At 45.3% G+C, this 22,425-nt stretch overlaps 1 protein-coding gene across 6 annotated transcripts in view; it reads right to left on the reverse strand.

Moving 5' to 3' along the window:
- The window catches only part of cadps2 (calcium dependent secretion activator 2), a 393,466-nt gene that overhangs the window by 236,552 nt on the left and 134,489 nt on the right, over nucleotides 1–22,425 (reverse strand). For all 6 annotated transcript variants that reach the window (XM_033037622.1, XM_033037627.1, XM_033037625.1 and 3 more), the window contains exons 5-6: nucleotides 21,635–21,871; nucleotides 13,788–13,909 (exon numbers count right to left, since the gene is read on the reverse strand). In XM_033037622.1, coding sequence (XP_032893513.1) covers nucleotides 13,788–13,909; nucleotides 21,635–21,871 — 359 coding nt within the window. The remainder of the gene's footprint in view (nucleotides 1–13,787; nucleotides 13,910–21,634; nucleotides 21,872–22,425) is intronic.

A 22,425-nucleotide genomic window follows, 5' to 3' on the forward strand; every position in this document is an offset into this window, starting at 1 on the left:
CAAGACCGCAAGAAATTGCAGAGAATTGTGGACGCTGCCCAGACCATTACACAAACCGACCTCCCTTCCAATCACCCCATTTATACCTCACACTGCCTCGGCAAGGCCAGCAGCATGATTAAGGACCAGTTGCACCCTGGCCACTCCCTCTTCTCCCCTCTCCCATCGGGCAAAAGGTGTAGGAGCGTGAGAACGCACACCTCCAGATTCAGTTTCTTCCCAACTGTTATCAGGCAACTGGATCATCCTACCAACAACTAGGGAGGCTTGTGTGGAAGTGCGTGGGAGACGTAATTAAAAGTGACATAATTGAAGAAAGGGTGAGAAAGATTAATGGGCCTGTCGCACTTAGGTGATTTTTCAGCGGACGGCCGACGACTGTCAGAGCGGAACACACACACATTGCTTCCTTCACCAGCGCGTGTGAATTTTTTAGACAGCGCTCCCCCCGCTTGCCCTGTCTAAAAATATCACAGGGTGCAAAGCCAAGGTGATACAGACACACACTGCGGTGAACAGGAAGGTTGGCGCTGTAAAAAGACGGCCAAAGCACAGTGTACGGTAAGTCCTTTATAAGAGGGGGGAGAAGGAGTGGAGACAACTTTTAAGAAGCTAGAGATACACGGCTGTGAAGCTTGGTGGACATTTAACGTTACCGGTCGATTATCCTTAATGTTTTCCCATTGAGCCAATGAAATTCACCGGTCAGCACCGGCTCCAACCCTACGAGAACCCTCCGAGAGCCTTCGACCTCCTGGCAAACCCACTAGGACCTCCTGGCGACCCACCTACGGCTCGAGAATTCTCGCTGCTCTCCAATGGCGGCTTCTTTTTAGTCGGCGCTCATTTTTCAACATGTTGAAAAATTCACGGCGATCATAATGAGGCCGCGACTAGTTGCCATAATGCGGGATCTCCTCACGACCATGAAGGGAACTCGCCGGCAACCACCCGCGAACATGTGGCGACCATGTTAGTCTCGTGCAGTCGCCTAAGTGGGACAGGCCCATAAGAGTACTTCCAAAAGAAATAAGAGAAGTACTCAGCATCTGCAGAAAGGAACTTGTGCAAGGTTCTGATGAAAAGCCATTTAGCTAGAATGTTTAAGAAGGAACTGCAGATGCTGGAAAAACGAAGGTACACAAAAATGCTGGACAAACTCAGCGGGTGCAGCAGCATCTATGGAGCAAAGGAAATAGGCAAAGTTTCGGGCCGATACCTTTTAAAATGTTAGTTCGATGAAGCCACCTTCCTAGCAGAGTGTATCCAACTCCTTCAGTTTTTATCAAAGATAGACTTAAATGCTGGAGTAACTCAGCAGGTCAGGCAGCATTCTTGGAGAAAATCCTTCGATGACGTTTCAGGTTGGCACCCTTGTCCAGACTCGTCCTGACCCAAAATGTTACCTATCCATTTCCTCCAGAGATGCTGCCGGAACCACTGAGTTACTCCAGCACTTTATGTCTAGCTTTGATATAAACCAGTATCTGTAGATCCTTTTTATTATATTTCTGACTTTACTTCTGACCAACCGTTATTGGACTATTGTGGCACATCCTCAGGGTAAAACTAAAGGGCCTGTCCCACTTACGTGATTTTTTCGGTGACTTGCCGGCACCCGTCATAGTCGCAGCAGGTCGCCGAAAATTTTCAACATGTTGAAAATCCAGCGGCGACCAGAATAAGGCACGACTCTTTAGGCGACTATTCACGACCATACAGGCGTGTGGAAGATTGTGATCATGGCTGATCGTCCCCTAACATGTTGAAGATTTTCGGCTACCTGCTCCGGGTGCCGGCGGCAAATCGCCGAAAAAATCGCGTAAGTGAGACAGGCCCTTAAAGGGACCAACACTTCCCCTACGTACAGTGCATTCAGAAAGTATTCAGACGCCTTCACCTTTTCCACATTTTGTTACGTTACAGCCTTATTTTAAAATGGATTAAATTCTTTTTTTTCAATCATCAATCTACACACAATACCCTGGAATGAAGAAGCAAAAACAGGTGTTTAGAAATGTTTGCAAAGTAATTAAAAATAAATAACTGAAATGCATTTCTGAATCCACTGTATATAGAAAAACACCAAGATCCAGTATGAGGTGTTATCAAATGCTCCTTTAGATTTGCAAACTCCTGTTTTCCAGTTTCCATGTCTTTTAGTTTAGTTTAGTTTAGTTTTTCAGTCTAGAGATACAGGCCATTCGGTCCACCAAGTCCGCACCGACCAGCAGTCCCCGCACATTAACACTGCCCTGCACACTAGGGACAATTTACATTTATACCAAGCCAATTAACCTACAATGGTGGAGGTCTTTGGAATGTGGGAGGAAATCGAAGTTCTCGGAGAGAACCCACGCAGTCACGGGGAGAACGTACAAACTCTGTACAGACAGCACCTGCAGTTGGGATCGAACCCGTGTCTCTGGCGCTTTAAGTACTGTAAGGCGGCAACTCTACCGCTGCTCCACCCCTCTGTTTGCAGGTATTGAGGCAAGACAAAACTCGGGACAATCCAATACTGTACTTACTTCAAACAGAATTCAGAATAATTAATTTGTATATTGTATGTTGAGGAGAAAAAATAGGTTTGGCTCAGGCAGAAAAATTAAAGTCACTCTGCCAATTTTGCCTTCAAATACAATTTTCATTTAGTCTCCGATGCCCGGCACAGACTTGCTGAACTGTTGGCGTGTGTAATTCGTCAGCAACATTTTCTCCCAGGAGTTTGGTTTGTCTAACTCTTAATGCCGAGTGCACCTGTACAAGCTTTCCACATTATAGTGAAAATGTATGACATTGAAATATCTATTAATCACAAGGTTTTCTGTTGGCAAATAGCACTGTCTGTACATCAGAGAATACTTTGATGCCAAGAAATAAATGCAATTGTGTCTGCAGATGCACAGTTTGATCGAGGTCATCAGTTATAATTAAATTGGAGGGAGGATTTTGGCAGTGTACACAATTAATTCAGTCCCTTAATATGCATGATTAGCTTACAATTCTACATTGCTAGTCCTCATGCTACAGTTTCTTCCCAGCTGTTATCAGGCAACTGAACGATCATCCCAACAACTAGAGAGCGGTCCTGAGCTACGATCTACCTCGTTGCAAACACTCGGACTATCTTTAATCGGATTGTAATCATGCATAGTGTTTCCACTGACAGTTTAGCACTCAACAACATAAAAAAGCTTTTCACATGACAATAAACTAAACTAAACTACTGACACATATCTTTGCAGTCCAGAACCAGGGTCCACTGTCTAAGAATAAAGGGGAGGTCATTTAAGACTGAGGTGAGAAAAAAAATTTCACCCAGAGAGTTGTGAATTTATGGAATTCCCTGCCACAGAGGGCAGTGGAGGCCAAGTCACTGGATGGATTTAAGAGAGAGTTAGATAGAGCTCTAGGGTCTAGTGGAGTCAAGGGATATGGGGAGAAGGCAGGCACGGGTTAGTGATAGGGGACGATCCGCCATGATCACAATGAATGGCGGTGCATGCTCGAAGGGCCAAATGGCCTCCTCCTGCACCTATTTTATATGTTTCTTTGTTTCTATGTTTGAAGTAACTTCACGCCCATTGCAGTTTTACTTTTTGAGTAACTCGAAGCACAGAGTGTTTGAATTTTATTAACCCTAAACAAATTTGTTTTGCTCTGCCAAGTGGCAATTGGAAATAAAGATGGCTGAATGTAAGCTTGCAGGTTCAGGAATTGGGCGCTGAAGGAATAAATCATATTGGAACATTCACAGAGGCTGGGAGCTGGAGAGTTGATCGTGCCATAGAATGTAGAACAGCACAGCTCAGGAACAGGCCCTTCAGCACACCATGTCTATGTCAAATATGATGTCATTGGAACTAATCTCATCAGCCTGCACATGATCCATATCCTTCCATTCTCTGCACAAGAAGAAAGACATTTCGGGTTGAGGCCCTTCTTCAGACTGGTCTTGACCCGAAACGTCACCCATTCCTTCTCTTACCTTCAAGCTATTCCCTTTAGTCTTTGACATTTCCACCCATCCGGGAAAAAGGTTCTGCCTGTCTAACTTGCCTATGCCTCTCATAATTCTTTTATACATCTATCAGGTCTCCCCTTAACCTCTGACATTCTGGAGAAAACAATCCAAGTCCATCCAAAGAGAGACACAAATGCTGGAGTAACTCAGCGGGTCAGGCAGCATCTCTGGAGCAAAGGGATGGGTGACGAATCGGGCCAGAACCCTTCTTCAGAGTGAAGTCTAGAAGTGAGGTCTGAAGAAGGGATCTAATCTGAAATATCACCTATATTCTATTCTTTTTCTACAAAGATGCTGCGAGTTTCACCAGCATTTTGTGTCTATCAATAGTTTTTGCCCACTGCACGAATTTCCAGATCATAGACACCAAATGCTGGGGTAACTCAATTGGACAGTCAGCACCTCTGGAGGGAAGGAATGGGTGATGTTTCTGGTCGAGACCCTTCTTCCGGGGACAGGGAGGGGGAGATACAGAGATAAGGAAGTGTCAGGTGTGAGAAAGAGACAACAAGAGGAAAGAGGAAAACATTTTTCACACAGAGAGTGGTGAATCTCTGGAATTCTCTGCCACAGAAGGTAGTTGAGGCCAGTTCATTGGCTATATTTAAGAGGGAGTTAGATGTTTAAGAGGGCCTACTCCTGCACCTATTTTCTATGTTTCTATGTTTCTAATGAGGGTGGAGAGCAAGGAAAATGTAGAATAAATCATTGTTTGCCAGGAGCAGGTAACAACAAAGCAACCAGAGATGAAAGGCTCCACAGATGCTGCCTCACCCGCTGAGTTTCTCCAGCATTTTTGTCTACCAGAGATAAAAGGCAATCAGGGACAGTCAGACTGGTTGGAGAGCAACACAGCAAACATAGATAAAATGGAATCAGGTACAGTCAGACAAAAATCTGCAGTTCCTTCCAACACATTTCTAGATCATAGTCTGTGTTGCAGCTGCCAGTATTCTTATCTTGCCTGGCAGTAGCCTGACACTAAATAGGCATTTTAGTAAATAAACCCAGCAATGAAAGGCTAATCAATGTAACCCTGGCGTTGTAGAAAGCGTTAGAAATAAATAATAGGGACAGAATTATCAGACGTTTGGACAAATGTGAATTGACTTAAGAAAGGCAGCATAAATTGGTTAAAGCATATCGTAATTAGCCAAATTTATATATTTTTTGATGAAGTATTAGAGGGACAATGAGGTAAATAGTATAGTATTCCTTAAAGACCTACAGATCCAAAGATGCCCTGGTTTTTATAGGATGGTGGGCTTTGGTAAAAATTGTAAATTGTCTCTAGTGTGTGTAGGATAGTGTTAGTGTGCGGGGATCACTGGTCGACGCTGACTAGGATTTAACGAAGGGCCCGATTCCACGCTGTATCTCTAGACTAAACTAAACTAAACCTGCAAAAGGCGTCCAGTGTTGAGCTGCGCAAAACGGCAGTCATCAAGTCAGAAGGCCGTGAAATAAATGTGGAAGCAGCAGATTGGATAGAAAATTGGCTGAATGACGGGAAGCGCACAGCGATGGTCAGATTGTGCTCTTGGACGGGAGGAGAAGAGAGAGAGAGTGAAATTCCCCACGGGTCAGTTGGCAATTTTCAATTTGCAAACCTGACAAAACTTGGAAGCGGAGTGAGCATAAAGAAGATTGTAATTAACCAAAGCGGCATATGCAAGCTGGTAAAACATGTGGACATGTGGCAAATTAAAATGCAAAATGTAAAACGATTTTCAGCATCTCCAGTTTTTTTGATTTTCACTCACAGTTTAAATTTAGGTTTATTATTGTCATGTGTTTAGTCTAGTTTAGAGGTACAGCACCGGAATCAGGCCCTTCGGCTCCCCGACCAGCGATACCCGCACATCAACACTATCCTACACACACTTGGGTGGGACAATTTACTCTTATACCAAGCACAATTAACCAACATAGAGTGTGGGAGGAGACCGAAGATCTCAGAGAAAACCCATGCGGTCACGAGGGGAATGTACAAACTCCGCACAGACAGCACTCGTAGTCTGGTTCGTTCCCGAGTCTCTGACGCTGCTGCGCCCCCTTTATCGAGGTTGAGTAAAAAGGTCTGTTTTTGTTTAGTTTAGAGATGCAGCGTGGAAACAGGCCCTTCAGCCCACTGAAGGTAGACACAAAATGCTGGAGTATCTCAGAGGGACAGGCAGCATCTCTGGACAGAAGGGAATGGGTGACGTTTCAGGTTGAGACCCATCTTCAGGCTCATTTTTTAAAGTTCTGGTTACCTTATTAAAGGAGGGGGAGGAGGAAGACCCAGTGGAATCATTACTGAGGTTCCCTGTAGGGGGGAGGGGGGAAGCGGCTCTATGGTCCTCCCTGGTCAAATGGACCTCAAAACATGCCAGAGGATTAGAGCCACATTAAACATTTAATTAAGAATGGTTTGAAGCAAGGTGAGGAAAAATTGTCACCTAGATTATTTTCCAATGCAGCATACAGTTAATAGAGCATAATAAAATGGGTTTGTTAACATTAAAATGCCACATCCTCAAAATAGGTTGGCCTTCTAAAACATTTAATTGATCCTTAAATTCAAGGATTTATTTTCCTATATTTTACATCTGCCTTAGGACACCGAACGTTTAAAGTTAGGGGAGGAAATCGCTTCATATTTCATAGCCTGCTGTTTTGGCGTTAGGAGATTAAACAATCGCCCATTCGCGCTCTTACATCTTTGTAACCTGCAGCTTGGCCAGCCAGCCATGAGTTCCCCTGAAGCGCTCAAGTAATTAGGCGCCCCTTGCTAGGAAGTAACCTTCGGACTGAAACCTGGCATCAAAGGCACCATCTAATGTGCTTACGGACCCAGAGTAGAAGAAATATTGGTATGCTGCCTGTTTTGCCGTGAAATGATGATCCATTAGCATTGGGGGGCGATTGATGCTGCGGTCTTTTTGATTGATAGATTGAAAAATGCAGCATGGAAACAGGCCCTTCGGCCCATCAAATCCACGTTGACCATTGGCGCTCAACCTACTTCTATGTTATTCCACCTTCGCATACATTCCTTGCACTCTAGGGGGCAAGTTGCAGAAACGAATGAACCCATAAACCTGCACACCTTTGGGATGCGGGAGGAAATCGGAGCATCCAGAGGAAACCCACGCTTTCACAGAGAGAACGTGGGGTGGGAGACTGCAACCTTCACGTGGTCTATTCTGTTTCGACTAATGCAATCAACCCGAGGCGCACTAACAAATAGTTCAAATAGAACAAGTTGACCTACATCTGTAGGCTGTGCACGCCATACGCAAGAAGAAGAAGACAGAGAATACGTGCAAACTCCACACATTCAGCATCCGAGGTTGGGATTGAACCCGGGTCTCTGGTGCTGTGAGGCAGCGGTTCCACCAACCGCGCCACCAACAGTGCCGCGAGTTGCCATTTAGTTTCCAGAATCTGTGGGTTTAATAAATCACATTTCATCTATTTTTTTGTGATCCTGTCATTTCAAAACCCAGTGAGCTATTTTGAGCCAATATTGGATTAATCTAAAAAGATCTGCTTCAATGTTTTAGCTGGGAGCCTTCACTCCTGGTGGCCTTTTGTGTTTCCACAGCAACTCTCGACTCGATTGCTCGTCGATTCAACGTTTAGTTTATTTCACACCAGGTGGGGTGTTACATGGAAACGTAGAAAATAGGTACCAGGAGTAGGCCATTCGGCCCTTCGAGCCCACGATTCAAGATGATCATGGCTCCCGTTCCTGCTTTCTCCCCATATCCCATGATTCCGTTCGTCCTAAGAGCTAAATCTAACTCTCTCTTGAAAACATCCTGTTTATTGGCCTCCGCTGCCTCTGTGACAGAGAATTCCACAGATTCACAACTCTCTCGGTGAAAAAGTTTTTTCCTCATCTCAGTCCTAAATGGCCTACCCCTTATACTTAAACTGTGAACCCTGGTCTGGACTCTCCCCCCCCCCCCCACCCCCACCACCCCACCCCCAACATCGGGACCATTTTTCCTGCATCTAACCTGGGCTATCCCTTAACAATGTTATTTATTTCTATAAGACACTCACTCCCGTAATAAATTACAACGCATAGTTAACAAAGCATCCAAAATCATCAGCACTCCCCTTCCATCAATAGAATCACTCCATCACAAACGGTCTGTGTCAAGGGTGAAGAAAATCATCTCTGATCCCTCCCACCCAGCTCACCACATCTTCCACCTGCTGCCATCAGGAAGGCGCTACAGCTCACTGTCCGCCAAGACATCTCGATTTAAAAACAGTTTTTACCCACATGCAATCCGAATTCTGAACACACTATGATAACAGCACATATCCTCCCCATGCATGTACTGTATGTTGTATGATGTTGTGTTTTATGTTATGTTTGACGGGAATCAGCCTACCTTGTAACATCCTGTACTGAACCTGAATTCCACCAGCTTGACTGTGTGGTCATTAAATAATCTAATCTAATCTCATCTAAGATCTCCTCTCATCCTTCTAAATGACAGCTGGGGTTTAACTTAACTCATGTGCCAATGATGGTTGAGTTGAGTTGCAAAGTAAATATTTCTTAAAGGTTGCGATAGTACCTGCCTCAACGACCTCCTTTGGCAGCTCGTTCCACATACCCACCTTACGGGCAGCAAGGTGGCGCAGCGGTAGAGTTGACCCGGGTTCAATCCTGACTACGGGCGCTGTCTGTACGGAGTTTTATGTTCTCCCCGTGACTGCGTGGGTTTTCTCCGGGTGCTCCAGTTTCCTCCCCCACTCCAAAGACGTACAGGTTTGTAGGTTAATTGGCTCCGGTAAAAATTGTAAATTGTCCCTACTGTGTGTAGGATAGTGCTAGTGTATGGAGATCGCTGGTCGGTGCGGACTCTGTGGGCCGAAGGGCCTGTTTCTGAGCTGTATCGCTAAAACTAAAACCTGAACCTCCCTTTGTGTGAAAAAGTTTCCCCTCAGGTTCCTAATTAAATCTTTCCCATCACACCTTAAACCAACATCCTCTGCTTCTCGATTCCAATTAAATCTTTCATTTACTGTGGAATTTCATAACTAGTTCCATTGTATAGGGGATCACACAGGATGGTGCAGAGAGTGGGGTAATGAATTAATAAGCCATGTCACCCATTCCTCACACAATGTGAAGAGAAAAGAATTACTGTTTGAAAATTCTCTCTTCATTAATCTAAATTATATTTCCCTGCATTCTTCAATGTTCCAGGCTTTTAAACATCAAGTGTTAGTTACTTCTATCATCAATGCAAGTAACACCTGCATTCACCTCTCTCTCCATCCCTCTCCCACCCTAGTCATACCAGCTTCTCGCTCTCACCCAGCAAACAGCTAACAACGGCCTGTTTCCTTTATCATCATATCTATTTTGCATTTCTTTCATTAATTTGTTCTTTATCTCTCTACATCACCATCTATGTCTCTTGTTTCCCTCTCCCCTGACTCTCAGTCTGAAGAAGGGCCTCGCCCCGAAAATGTCACCACTTCCTACTCTCCAGAGATGCTTCCTATCCCCACTGAGTTACTCCAACACTTTGTGTTGAAACCAGCATCTGCAGTTTGGTTTGAGCCAGCGTCTGCAGTTCCTCCCTACACATCGCAGCATTTCTATTTGATGAGCCTCTTCATCTTCTGTCCTGCTAACTGATGAAAAACAGTCTTTCGTCTCCTTCTGGGGCTTCTCAATAAAAAGAAATGCATCATTTATTTACAACAACAAAAACTGAGTGGCTCGAGGGCTCCATTGTGAAGAGTTTCACAACAGGGCAGCCTGACTGTGATAACTTTTGATCTTTCCATCAAAAAGACCATTCTACAGTTATTGGGAGACTTTTTCTTCACATCAAAAAAAAAATCTAAACGCACACAAGATCACTCTCACAATTACATTCCATTTAGCCAATGTTTAGCAGTGGGCTAAGTTATCATTTGCAGAATAAAGCCACACACCATACGCACAAATAAGAACAACATTTCGCTTCAGACTGCATCCTGCATGGCAGAAGAAAATCGCAGCCAAGTTATAAATAAAAAGAGTATAACATCTTGAGGGGAATAGATAAAGGGAATGCACAGGGGTCATTACACAGGGATTAATCAAGAACCATACAGCATCTGTATAAGGTGAGAGGGGGAAGATTTAATAGGAACCTGAGGGGGCATTTTTTTTTATCAGAGAGCGGTGGGTATTTGGAACATTGCTATGGTAATTTTTTTCACACTAGTGAGTAATGCTTAGAAAGTGCAAATGCTCAGTTGTTTGGTGGTTGGAAAGTTTCAAGGAGCTGATTCTATATAGAACTGTCACGTTGTATGTGCATTCAAATTGGCCATTGAAGTGACGTTTCAGACACGTCATGAAAATAGAGAGAATCGTGTCGTCATGTCAAAGGTTTCACCTAATTTGATGATTAGTTCAGTTTAGAGACACAGCGTGGAAACAGGCCCTTAGGCCCACCAAGTCTGCACCAACCAGCGATCCCCGCACATTAACACTATCCTATACACACTGGGGACAATTTACACATACACCAAGCCGATTAACCTACAAACCTGTACGTCTTTGGAGTGTGGGAGGAAACCGAAGATCTCGGAGAAAACCCATGCGGTCCCGAGGGGAACGTACAAACTCAGCACAGACAGCACCCGTAGTCGGGATCGAACCCGGGGCTCCGGCACTGCAAGCGCTATAAGGCAGCAACTCTACCGCTGCGCCACCATGCCACCCTTAGTTATTAGTTGATTGAATAATTTGTTTCGCTTAGTTTAGTTTAGTTTAGTTTAGTTTAGAGATGCAGCATGTAAATCTACTCTTTGGTCCACCGGGTCCGCGCTGACCAGGTGTATCCTACACACTCATTGCAATTTACAGAAGCCAATTAAAACACAAACCTGTACGTCTTTGGAGTGCGAGCGGAAGCCAGTGAACTCTGGGGAAACCCAGGCAGGTCACGGGGAGAACGTACCCATTCCGCACAAACAGCACTCGTGGCCAGGATCGAACCCGGGTCTCTGGAGCAGAAAGGCAGTAACTCTACCGCTGCGCCACCGTGCCACCTCCATCTCAGACTTCATGGTCTCTACACTTCATGCTGCTTTAAGCAACCAACATAATCAAGGATCATTCACGCCCTGGTCATTCCCTCGTCTCCTCTCACCCACCAGGCAGAAGGTACAGAAGCTTGAAAGCATGTACCATCAGATTCAGGAACAGCTTCTTCCCCTCTGTTATCAGACTATTGAACGAACCTCGCATAGGTCAACACCGTCGCACAGCGGGTAAAGCCGCTGCCTCACATTGCCAGAAACCCGGGCTCGAGTTTGACCTCGGGTGCTGCCTGTGTGGAGTTTGCACGCTCTCCCCGTGACCACGTGGGTTTCCTCCAGGTGCTCCTTGCGCTTCACAATCGCGACTGCGTTGTGCATGACACGGCTTGAAATTTAGTTCCCTTCAGAATATTACAATAATCGTATATCTTATAGCTTTGGAACATGGAAAGGGACAGCACAGGCGCAGGCCCTTCGGCCCACAGTGTTGGTGCTGTACACGATGCCGAGATAAACTAATCTCATCCGCCTACACGTGAGGAAACACATTCAGCACGACAATTCCAAATATTGCAGGATGTTTTCTTTGGCAGCTGACTGTTAATGAAAATGGTAATTAAATAAATATTTATTTATTTCTTTCCTTTCAATTTGCTGGTTTTGGCGTGTGTTGAGATAAAGGATGAGACATATTCACATTGCATTCATACTGAAAGACTATAGTTGTACAAACAGTTGCCACAAGCAGTCATTTTACTTGTAATATTGAATAACATGATGCATCTGACCTCTCTCTCTCTCTGGTTTCTGTTTCTATTGAACACAGAGATCAACAGACAACACAATTTGTTCAACTGCTATACATTGCTAAATTATCCGAGGTCCATCAGGTGCTTTCACTTCCTGGTGGTGTATTTAAGATTCTAAATTAAACAGTTTGACAGCTATGTTTATAAAAGGATTTTTTTGTGTTAGGTTTAGAGATACAACAAGGAAACAGGCCCATTGGCCAACTGAGCCTACACTAACACAATTCTACACACCAGAGGCAATTTACAGTTTTTGGCAAGCCAATTAACCTACAAACCTGTGTGTGTTTGGAGTGTGGGAGGAAACCGCAGCTCCTGGAGAAAACCCATGCAGGTCACGGGGAGAACATAGAAACATAGAAAAAAGGTGCAGGAGTAGGCCATTCGGCCCTTCGAGCCTGCACGGCCATTCAATATGATCATGGCTGATCATCCAACTCAGTATCCTGTACCTGCCTTCTCTCCATACCCCCTGATCCCTTTAGCCACAAGGGCCACATCTAACTCCCTCTTAAATATAGCCAATGAACTGGCCTCAACTACCTTCGGTGGCAGAGAATTCCAGAAATTCACCACTCTCTGTGTGAAACGTACAAACTCCGTACAGACAACACCTGTAGTTAGGATCGAACCTGGGTCTCAGGCGCTATCAAACTCTACCGCTGCGGATTGAATTGTATTGAAAGACATAGCATGGAAACAGGCCCGTCAGCCCACCAAGTCCCTGCTGACCATCGATCACCCGTTCACGCTGGTTCCATGTTATCCCCACTTTTGCATTCACCCCCTACACCTTAGGGGCAATTTTAGAGGTCAACTAACCTACAATCCCACCGTCTTCGGGATGCGGAAGGAAACCCACGCGGTCACAGGTAAAACGTGCAAACTCCACGCAGACAGCACCCGTAGTCAGGATCGAACCAGGGTCTCTGGTGCTGTAGGCGGTGGATGCAAAAGTGGGGATGACATAGAACCAACATAATCGGGTGATCGATGGTTGACGTGGACTTGGTGGACTGACGGGCCTGTTTCCATTCTGTATCTTTCAATACAATTCAATTCAATAGCATAATCAAGAAGATGAGGGTGCAAGATCAAGGCAGCATGACTTAATGTGGATGTGTAGGAAGGAACTGCAGAAGCTAGTTTATAATCAAGATAGACACAAAATGCTGGAGTAATTCAGCGGGTCAGGCAGCATCTTTGAATAGAAGGAATGGGTGACGTTTCGGCTCGAGACCCTTCTTCAGACTGAGAGTCGACGGAGAGGAAGACAAAGCTATGGAAGGTGTAAAAACGAGACGTCTAATGGGACGGAGAGCAAGGAAAATGTAGAATAGATCATTGTCAGCTAGGAGAAGTTGACAACGAAGCATACAAAGATAAAATGTAATCAGGGAGACAGTCAGAATGGTCTGAGAACTAGGATGGGGGAGGGATGGAGAGTGAAGGAAAGCAAGGGTCAATTCAAGTTTGTGGGTTTATTGTCATGTGTCCCTGATAGGACAATGAAATTCTTGCTTTGCTTCAGCACAACAGAACATAGTAGGCATTGACTACAAAACAGATGTGTCAATATACCATTATATAAATATATACACACATGAATAGATAAACTGATAAAGTGCAAATAACAGATATTGGGCTATTAATGTTCAGAGTTTTGTCCGAGCCAAGTTTAATAGCCTGATGGCTGTGGGGAAGTAGCTATTCCTGAACCTGGTTGTTGCAGTCTTCAGGCTCCTGTACCTTCTACCTGAAGGCAGCGGGGAGACGAGTGTGTGGCCAGGATGGTGTTAAAGTTAATTGGTGGTAGAATAATTGAAGTTAGAGTAGTCGATATTCAAACCGCTGGGTTGTAAGCTACCTAAGCGAAATATGAGTGAAAAGCGACTTACTGTGGCCTTGATGCTTCTGCCTGGTCTGTCTGAAGCTTCTCCCCACCCTCTACTTCCATTGTGCAGTACACAATACGATTAGGTGCCACTGATTTCAATCCTTGAACTTCCATTATAACAATCTGAAAAAATGCAACACAGAAGCGTTAGGATCAGCAACAGTTTTGCACACACAGGAATTTTAAGTCAATCTGCTTGAAGAAGGGTCTCAACCCGAAGCATCACCCATTCCTTCTCTCCTGAGATGCTGCCTGTCCCGCTGAGTTACTCCAGCGTTATTGTGTTCTATCTTCTGCCTAAATAACACGCATTAATACAGGGGCTCCTGCGATTAAGAGCCACCAATTTCAATCCTTGAACTGTAGATTCCTTAGATTCTAACAATCTGATCAGCAATAATATTGTAAACACAAAGTCGAGCTGCTGATATTACATGCATTAATATAAGGGGCTCTCTGGATTAGAAATGATCTGATCAGGGAAATCTGACTTTATTCATATTCTCCCATACATTTTCAAAGCATATTACAAGTCAGTAATAATAGATAATGGAACTATCCATGGATACGGGACATGTCCCATTGTATTGGAAAGAGTACATGTTTGGAGGCACGGTGGTGCAGCGGTAGAGTTGCTGCCTTACAGCGCCAGAGACCCGGGTTCGATTCTGACTACGTGTGTTGACTGTGTGGAGTTTGCATGTTCTCCCCGTGAACTGCGTGGTTTTTTTTTCCAGTACCTCCGATTCCCTCCTACACTCCAAAGACATACAGGTTTGTAGGTGAATAGACTTGGTATGATTGTAAATTGTCCCTAGTGTGTGTAGGATAGTGTAAGAGTACGGGGATCGCCGGTCAGTGCGGACTCGGTTGGCTGAAGGGCCTGTTTCTGAGCTGTATCATTAAAACTAAAACCTAAACCTCCCTTTGTGTGAAAAAGTTTCCCCTCAGGTTCCTATTAAATCTTTCCCATCACACATTAAACCAACGTCCTCTGCTTCTTGATTCCAATTAAATCTTTCATTTACTGTGGAATTTCATAACTAGTTCCATTGAATAGGGGATCGCACAGGATGGTGCGGAGAGTGGGGCAATGAATTAATAAGCCACTTCACCCATTCCTCACACAATGTGAAGAGAAAAGAATTACAGTAAGAAAATTCTCTCTTCATTGTATTTACCTGCATTCTTCACTGTTCCAGGCTTTTAAACACAAGACTAAACACAGGAACTAACATCAAGTGTGGGCTGAAGGGCCTGTTTCCGCGCTGTATCTCTACACTAAAGTAAACTAAAAAAGTGAAGAGGATGTTGCCAAGACCCAAGGGCCTGAGCTACAGGGAAATGTTGGGCAGGCTAGGACTATTGCTATGGGCAGTGTTGGAGGCTGAGGGGTGATCTTATAGAAATTTATAAAATCATGAGGAGAATAGAAAGGGTGAATGTACAGTCTTTTCCTCCAATTCAGGCAGGTCAAGAACCTGAAGAATTCGGTTTAAGGTGCCGGGGGAAAGATTTAATAGGAACCTGAGGAGCAACTTTTTCATTAAGAGGGTGGTGGGTTTGTAGAGGTATCCCTCGCATTGCAGCCATTTGCATTACAAAATTATCCCGTACAAAATTCACAATTTGCTACCCAAAAATCTGAGATGCCAAATAAAATTCACTCTCGTGTGTAAATTAGCGTTAAAAAAAAAGCAAAATAAATCAACACAAAATTTATTCTTTTTCCACTCGATAAGCCATGGTCTTGGCAGCATGTTTGGTCCAGACATTGTGGGCCGAATGGCCAATTCTTGTGCTGTCATGGTCGATGTTCTAAACAACAAGCGGCAACGCTACAGCTGTGCCACAGCGCTGCCCCGGTAAATCTCAGATTTCATCGTTTCTACACTTCTGGGCACGAGGTTATAATTCACTTTCTCCTGAAGAATGTAAACTGAATGTTGCAGTCTGTAGAAGCGCCCAAACTAGTGGAGACACGTGAAACGTTAGATGTTAGAGATACAGTGTGGGAAACGGGCCCTTCGGCTCACCCAGTCCGCGCCGACCTACAATCACCCTGTACACTAGCACTATCCTACACACTGGGGAAAATTTACAGATTTTTAATTTTTTTTTTTTTTAAATATACTTTTATTAGAAGCATGTATACAAATAATAGTAAGCGACAATTTAATTACAGATTCCTTACATAGCTTCAGTTTTTCAATTTACAATTCTTACCGAAGCCAATTGGCCTACAAACCTGCACGTCTTTGGAGTGTGGGAGGAACCCGGAGCACCCAGACACATGGTCACAGGGAGAACGCACAAACTCCATACAGACAGCGCCAATGGTCAGGATCGAACCCGTGTCCCTGGCGCTGTGTGGCAGCAACTCTGCCACTTTTTTTTTTTTTTAATTTCAAAATATACTTTATTCAATTGGTAAATATATACAATTTCTGAACCATTCAAACAAAATTCATCCGACATCCGACATCCGACATACAAATTTTTCCAGTACAATTTTTTTACATTTGTCAAATTTCACCAAACAGTCCCCCACCAGTGCCACTCTGTGACCCCTGTCCAAGTAATAAATATATACAATGTGTACACAGTGCGAAAATTTCCATCTGACATTTCAAGTTCCACAAAAAATGTCCCCCACCCGTGCCACTCATGTGGCCCTCTGGCGTGGGATACCTTCCCTTAATTTAATTTAATTTGAGGGGCGTCTCCACCATACCGTGCCCCCCATGTCCAGCAGCGGAAGGACCCTAGACTGTGGCCCTCCCCCACCGAGCAACTCTGCCACTGTGCCATCTACACCTGCTGCAATTAGCAACTGCAGCTGCTGGAATTTTGCACGGTGGGCAAACATTACCTTTGCACTTGTGCTTCTGGGCCACACTTGTTCTGTCAGTGTTGGGAGAATATCAGTCAAAAAAAAACTGACCTCAAAATATTGGGTGGGGGTGGCTCCTAAATGAGCTGGCACTGGAAGTAGTGAGCAAAAGTAACAGGGATGACCAGAATGTCTGAGGAAAGACATTCTTGCCATAGAGGGAGTACAGAGAAGGTTCACCAGACTGATTCCTGGGATGGCAGGACTTTCATATGAAGAAAGACTGGATAGACTCGGCTTGTAATCGCTAGAATTTAGTAGATTGAGGGGGGATCTTATAGAAACTTACAAAATTCTTAAGTGGTAGGACAGGCTAGATGCAGGAAGATTGTTCCCGATGTTGGGCAAGTCTAGAACAAGGGGTCACAGTTTAAGGATAAGGGGGAAGTCTTTTAGGACCGAGATGAGAATATATTTTTTTCACACAGAGAGTGGTGAGTCTGTGGAATTCTCTGCCACAGAAAGTAGTTGAGGCCAGTTCATTGGCTATATTTAAGAGGGAGTTAGATGTGGCCCTTGTGGCTAAAGAGATCAGGGGGTATGGAGAGAAGGCAGGTACAGGATACTGAGTTGGATGATCAGCCATGATCATATTGAATGGCGGTGCAGGCTCGAAGGGCTGAATGGCCTACTCCTGCACCTATTTTGTATGTTTCTATGCACACATTTATCTGTCAACTGCTTGCTGCGTATAAGCTCAAGAGATACACTGGGTGGCTTTCTATATCTGCAGCAGAAGAAGGGTCCCGTCCCGACACCCATTCCTTCTCTCCAGAGATGCAGCCTGCCCCCGCTGAGGCACTCCAGCATTCCGTGTCTATCTTCGGCGTAAACCACCACCTGCAGTTCCTTCCAACACGCTCTAACAATTCTTGACGGTAAGGTATCAGTTCAAGGCAAGCCTGTTAACTGGTAACCAGGATTCAGCAACACTCCAGTTACTATGGTAATGCACCACTTGCTGTTCACGCCATGTTATTATACTCCGCCGGTTTTCACTTTGGCCTCAAACCTGTTCTTATCCGTCAAGGAAACCAAACTGACAGGAGCCGAACATTCATCTTGTTCCATGGTATCAGGATGATCAGTGCGATGGGGCAGCTGTTCTGCGAGGTATGGCCAAGCAGAGGCCTGACGATACGATATAACTTTATTCATCCCCGGAGGGAAATTGTTCTGCCGTCAGTCACAACACGCAACATGGTACACGAAAACTTGAAATTAAAATTAAATTAAAAGTGAAAGAAAAAGAAAAAGACACGCGACTGTTGGCTGGCTGCCCTGTACACAGTGCCTTAACTGGAACGAACAAACAAACTAACCTTTTCCCCTGGGCAGAGGATTCTAAAACTAAAGGGCCCCTCCACCCCCTTTGTTTTAACGCCTCATCCAATAGTTTGCTTTCACTTTTGGTTCAATGATGCTTTAATGGTTCATTGGTGTTTAGTTTAGTTTAGTTTACAGATACAGGGCGGAAAAAGGCCCTTTGTCCCACCGAATCCGCACCGCCCAGCAATCTCCGCAACACTAACATTATCGCACACACACTTGGGGACAATTATAGGGTGAGGCAGGGGCAGGTAGAGCGAAGGGGGAGCGCAGCTGGAATGTGACGCGGGGAAACGCGGGGGGAGCGGGGCAGGGCGAGGGGCCGGAGCGCCGAGTAGAGGGAGGCATGAAGGGGGCCGAGAGGGCAGAGAAGCGAGAGCCAGCCGGTGGATCAGTGTGGTGGGGAGGGTCACAGTGAAGGCAGGGTGATAGAGTGTGGACCCTGCGGGGTGGAGTCCTATGGACCTGGGGGGGAGACATGAAAGCATCAAAGTATCATTGACTCATTGAAGCAGACCAGACGGGGGGGGGGTGGGGTGGAGGATCCTTCTCTATCTCTCGTTTACCTGTCTCCTGACTCCCAGTCTGAAGAAGGGTCTCGACCCAAAACGTCACCCATTCCTTCTCTCCAGAGATGCTGCCTGTCCTGCTGAGTTACTTCAGCAGTTTGTGTCTATCTCCACAATAAACCATAAACATGGATAAGCTTTCCTTTTAATACATGGGATGATCCACATCCATTCTTTTGATGTTTAAGAAGGAACTGCAGATGCTGGAAAATCGAAGGTACACAAAACTGTTGGAGAAACTCAGCGGGTGCAGCAGCATCTATGGAGCGAAGGAAATAGGCAACGTTTCGGGCCGAAACCCTTCTTCAGACTTCTTCAGTCTTTCCCTATAAGTTCTTCTTCAGTCTGAAGAAGGGTTTCGGCACGAATCGTTGCCTATTTCCTTCGCTCCATAGATGCTGCTGCACCCGCTGAGTTTCTCCAGCATTTTTGTGTACCTTCCATTCTTTTGATGTCCTGCTCATAAGGCTTAGGGAGTTAGTGCCCTAATGACAACTACTCAGAAGTCTGAAGGGCCTGTCCCATTTTGGTTATTTTTTAGGCGACTGTCGGTGACTAGGCTGTCGTCACATGTTAGCCGGGGTGTCGCCTGTATGGTCGTGAGTGGTCTCCTCAGTTGCCCAAAGAGTCGTAGCATTTTTTTCTGGTCACCATTGGATTTTGAAATGTTCAAAACTTTTCAGCGACAGTCGGCGACTGTGAGTTTGTCGTAGCTTGTCTTCTCCTGAAGTAGGTGCTGTCATAGGTTGTCGCCGGTGCCGACTTTGGTGAATTTCATTGTCGTAGTCACCGGCAGTCGCCTAAAAAAAACGCCTAGTGGGCAGGCCTTTGACATTGTGAAGGCGATGACCATTGCTGCTGTTCTTGAAGCAATTTCATCAGAGGAGCGCAGACATGACCGTTCTACTCTGCCCGGGTTAACTTGCTAACTTCCATCCACTTGTAAGCATTTCATACATTGCAAACACACAACGCTTAGTGCGAAAGGGAGCGAGTGTGGGTTGACCAAACTGCTCTGCCTCAGACATTGTAGCTTCATGCTAAGGAAGATGTAAAGATCAAATCACAAAGTGCTGGAGAAACTCAACGGGTCAGGCAGCATCTGTGGCAGGGATGGACCGGCAATGTTTTGGGTTGGGACGCTTCTTCGTACTCAATAGTTGATGCAAAACGGAAGAAGGGACCCGACCTGAGGCATCATCTATGAAGAAGGGTCCTGACCAGAATCGTAGCCTATCCATTCCCTCTAAGGATGGCCCCTGATCTGCTGAATTACTCCAGCATTTTGCTCAAGTTTCCAACATCTGTAGATAGACACAAAATGCTGGAGTAACTCAGCGGGTCTGGCAGCATCTCTGGAGAAAAGGAATAGGTGACCTTTTCTGGTTGAGACCCTTCTTCGGACCTCAACCCGAAAAGTCACTCATTGCTTTTCTCCAGAGATGCTGCCTGACCCACTGATTTACTCCAGCATTTTGTATCTATCTTCAGTGTTCGCCACCATCTGCAGTTCCATGCATCTCTCTTGAAGACATGAAGAGATTGCAGTCAACTGTATGAAGTCCATTCCTCGTCTTCACTTAACCTCCTCATCTCTTCTCTGAAGATCTTGGAAGATAATGAAGCAAGCATCATAGAATAATAGAAAGATAGAAAATAGGTGCAGGAATATCCCATTCGGCCCTTTGAGCCAGCACTGCCATTCAATATGATCATGGCTGATCATCCAAACTCAGTACCCCGTTTCTGCTTTCTCCCTGTATCCCCTGATTCCGATGGCCCAAAGCGCTAAACCTAACTCTCTCTTGAAAACATCCAGTGAATTGGCCTCCACTGCCTTCTGAGGCAGAGAATTCCACAGATTCACAACCCTCTGGGTGAAAACGTTTTTCCTCATCTCGGTCCTAAAAGATTTCCCCCTTATCCTTAAACTGTGACCCCTTGTTCTGGACTTCCCCAACATCGGGAACAATCTTCCTGCATCTAGCCTGTCCAACCCCTTAAGAATGTTGTAAGTTTCTATAAGTGAGAGATTTCCATCCCTCACTCTCCATTCTGACAGTTCAACTATCAAATTAGCACCAAAAATGTCAAACCGATCACTCTATTCTGAGTGGAGTGGATTGGGGCTGATAAGTTGTTTGATTTGGAGCCATTAAGACCAAATCAAAAGTCTTGTTGTGCTTGGTTGTTTAGACAGCTGTCAGCAGCAGGTAGTGAAAACTCAAGCAGGCGACTAATTCACCCGCGTTTTATCCACAAGTGTCAACGTGCTAACAAATTTAGTTTAGTTTAGTTTAAAGATACAGCGCGTAAACAGGCCCTTCTTACAAAATTCTTAAGGGGTTGGACAGGCTAGATGCAGGAAGATTGTTCCCGATGTTGGGGAAGTCCAGTACAAGGGGTCACAGTTTAAGGATAAGGGGGAAATTTTTAGGACCGAGATGAGAAAAACATTTTTCACACAGAGAGTGGTGAATCTCTGGAATTCTCTGCCACAGAAGGTAGTTGAGGCCAGTTCATTGGCTATATTTAAGAGGGAGTTCGATGTGGCTCTTGTGGCTAAAGGGGTCAGAGGGTATGGAGAGAAGGCAGGTACAGGATACTGAGTTGGATGATCAGCCATGATCATATTGAATGGCGATGCAGGCTCGAAGGGCCGAATGGCCTACTCCTGCTCCTATTTTCTCTGTTTCTATGTTTCTGCCCAACGAGTCTGCGCTGACCAGCGATCCCAGCACACTAACACTATCCTGCACACAATGGGGACAATTTACATTTTAGACCAAGCCAATTAACCTACAAACCTGCACGTCTTTTGAGTGTGGGAGGAGACCGAAGATTTCGGAGAAAACCCACGCAGGTCAAGGGGAGAACGTGCAAACTCCGTACAGACAGCACCCGTGGTCGGGATCAAACCCGGGTCTCAGGTGCTGTAAGGCAGCAACTCTACCGCTGCGCCACCGTGCTGCACGTTAATCATTGAACAATTTTGGCAGCACCCGATTAAAAATGATAACAGCTTATCAATTCGCAACGGCTGCACAACTTTCTCACCTCCAGCGTAAATGACAGCACCACGTCTGACTTTGAGAGCTGAACTTCATTCTCATCTCCGATATCCAGAAAGGAGGAATTCTGAGACCGCTTCAGCTTCTGCAACTTGAACTCTGAGCCTCCTTTGGCCACCGGAAGGCTCTCGAGGTTAGCCATGAGCAGGTTGACGGAGGATCTCAACTCTTCGATGTACATGTTTTCCATGTCCTTTTGCACAAACTTGAGAGTTTTGCGCTCCTTGAAACAGAAAGAGTTGTTACTGTGAATGTACAGCTACACGTTCAACAAGTATTGGCTTGATGGACCGAATGGTGCTGTCTCGAAGGGCTGAATGGCCTCCTCCTGCACCTATTTTCTAAGTACTGAGGGGCCAAGTTAAAAAAATCCCCCTGGTGATTGGAAGAGGTATTGATAAGGTAGTATATGTACGAGAGGATCTTTTGTTTTTGTGGGAGATTCTTAAAAGGGCGGTTTAGTTTAGTTTGGAGATACAGCGAGGAAAAACAGGCCCTTCAGCCCACCTAGTCCACACAGTCCAGTGATCCCCATACACCAACGCCATCCTACACACACGAGGGATGATGTACAGTGTTACCAGGCCAATTAATCTACAAGCTTGTAAGTCTTTGGATTGTAGGGAGGAAACCGGAAGTCTGGAGCAAACCCACGCGGTCACGGGGAGAACGTACAAATTCTGCATAGACCGCACTTGCGGTCGGGATCGAACTAGGGTCTCTGGCGTTGTAAGGCAGCAAATCTACCGTTGCGCCACTGTGCCGCCCTTGTCATTA

Source organism: Amblyraja radiata, chromosome 19 (genome assembly GCF_010909765.2).
Source record: "Amblyraja radiata isolate CabotCenter1 chromosome 19, sAmbRad1.1.pri, whole genome shotgun sequence".
Lineage (NCBI taxonomy): Eukaryota > Metazoa > Chordata > Chondrichthyes > Rajiformes > Rajidae > Amblyraja > Amblyraja radiata.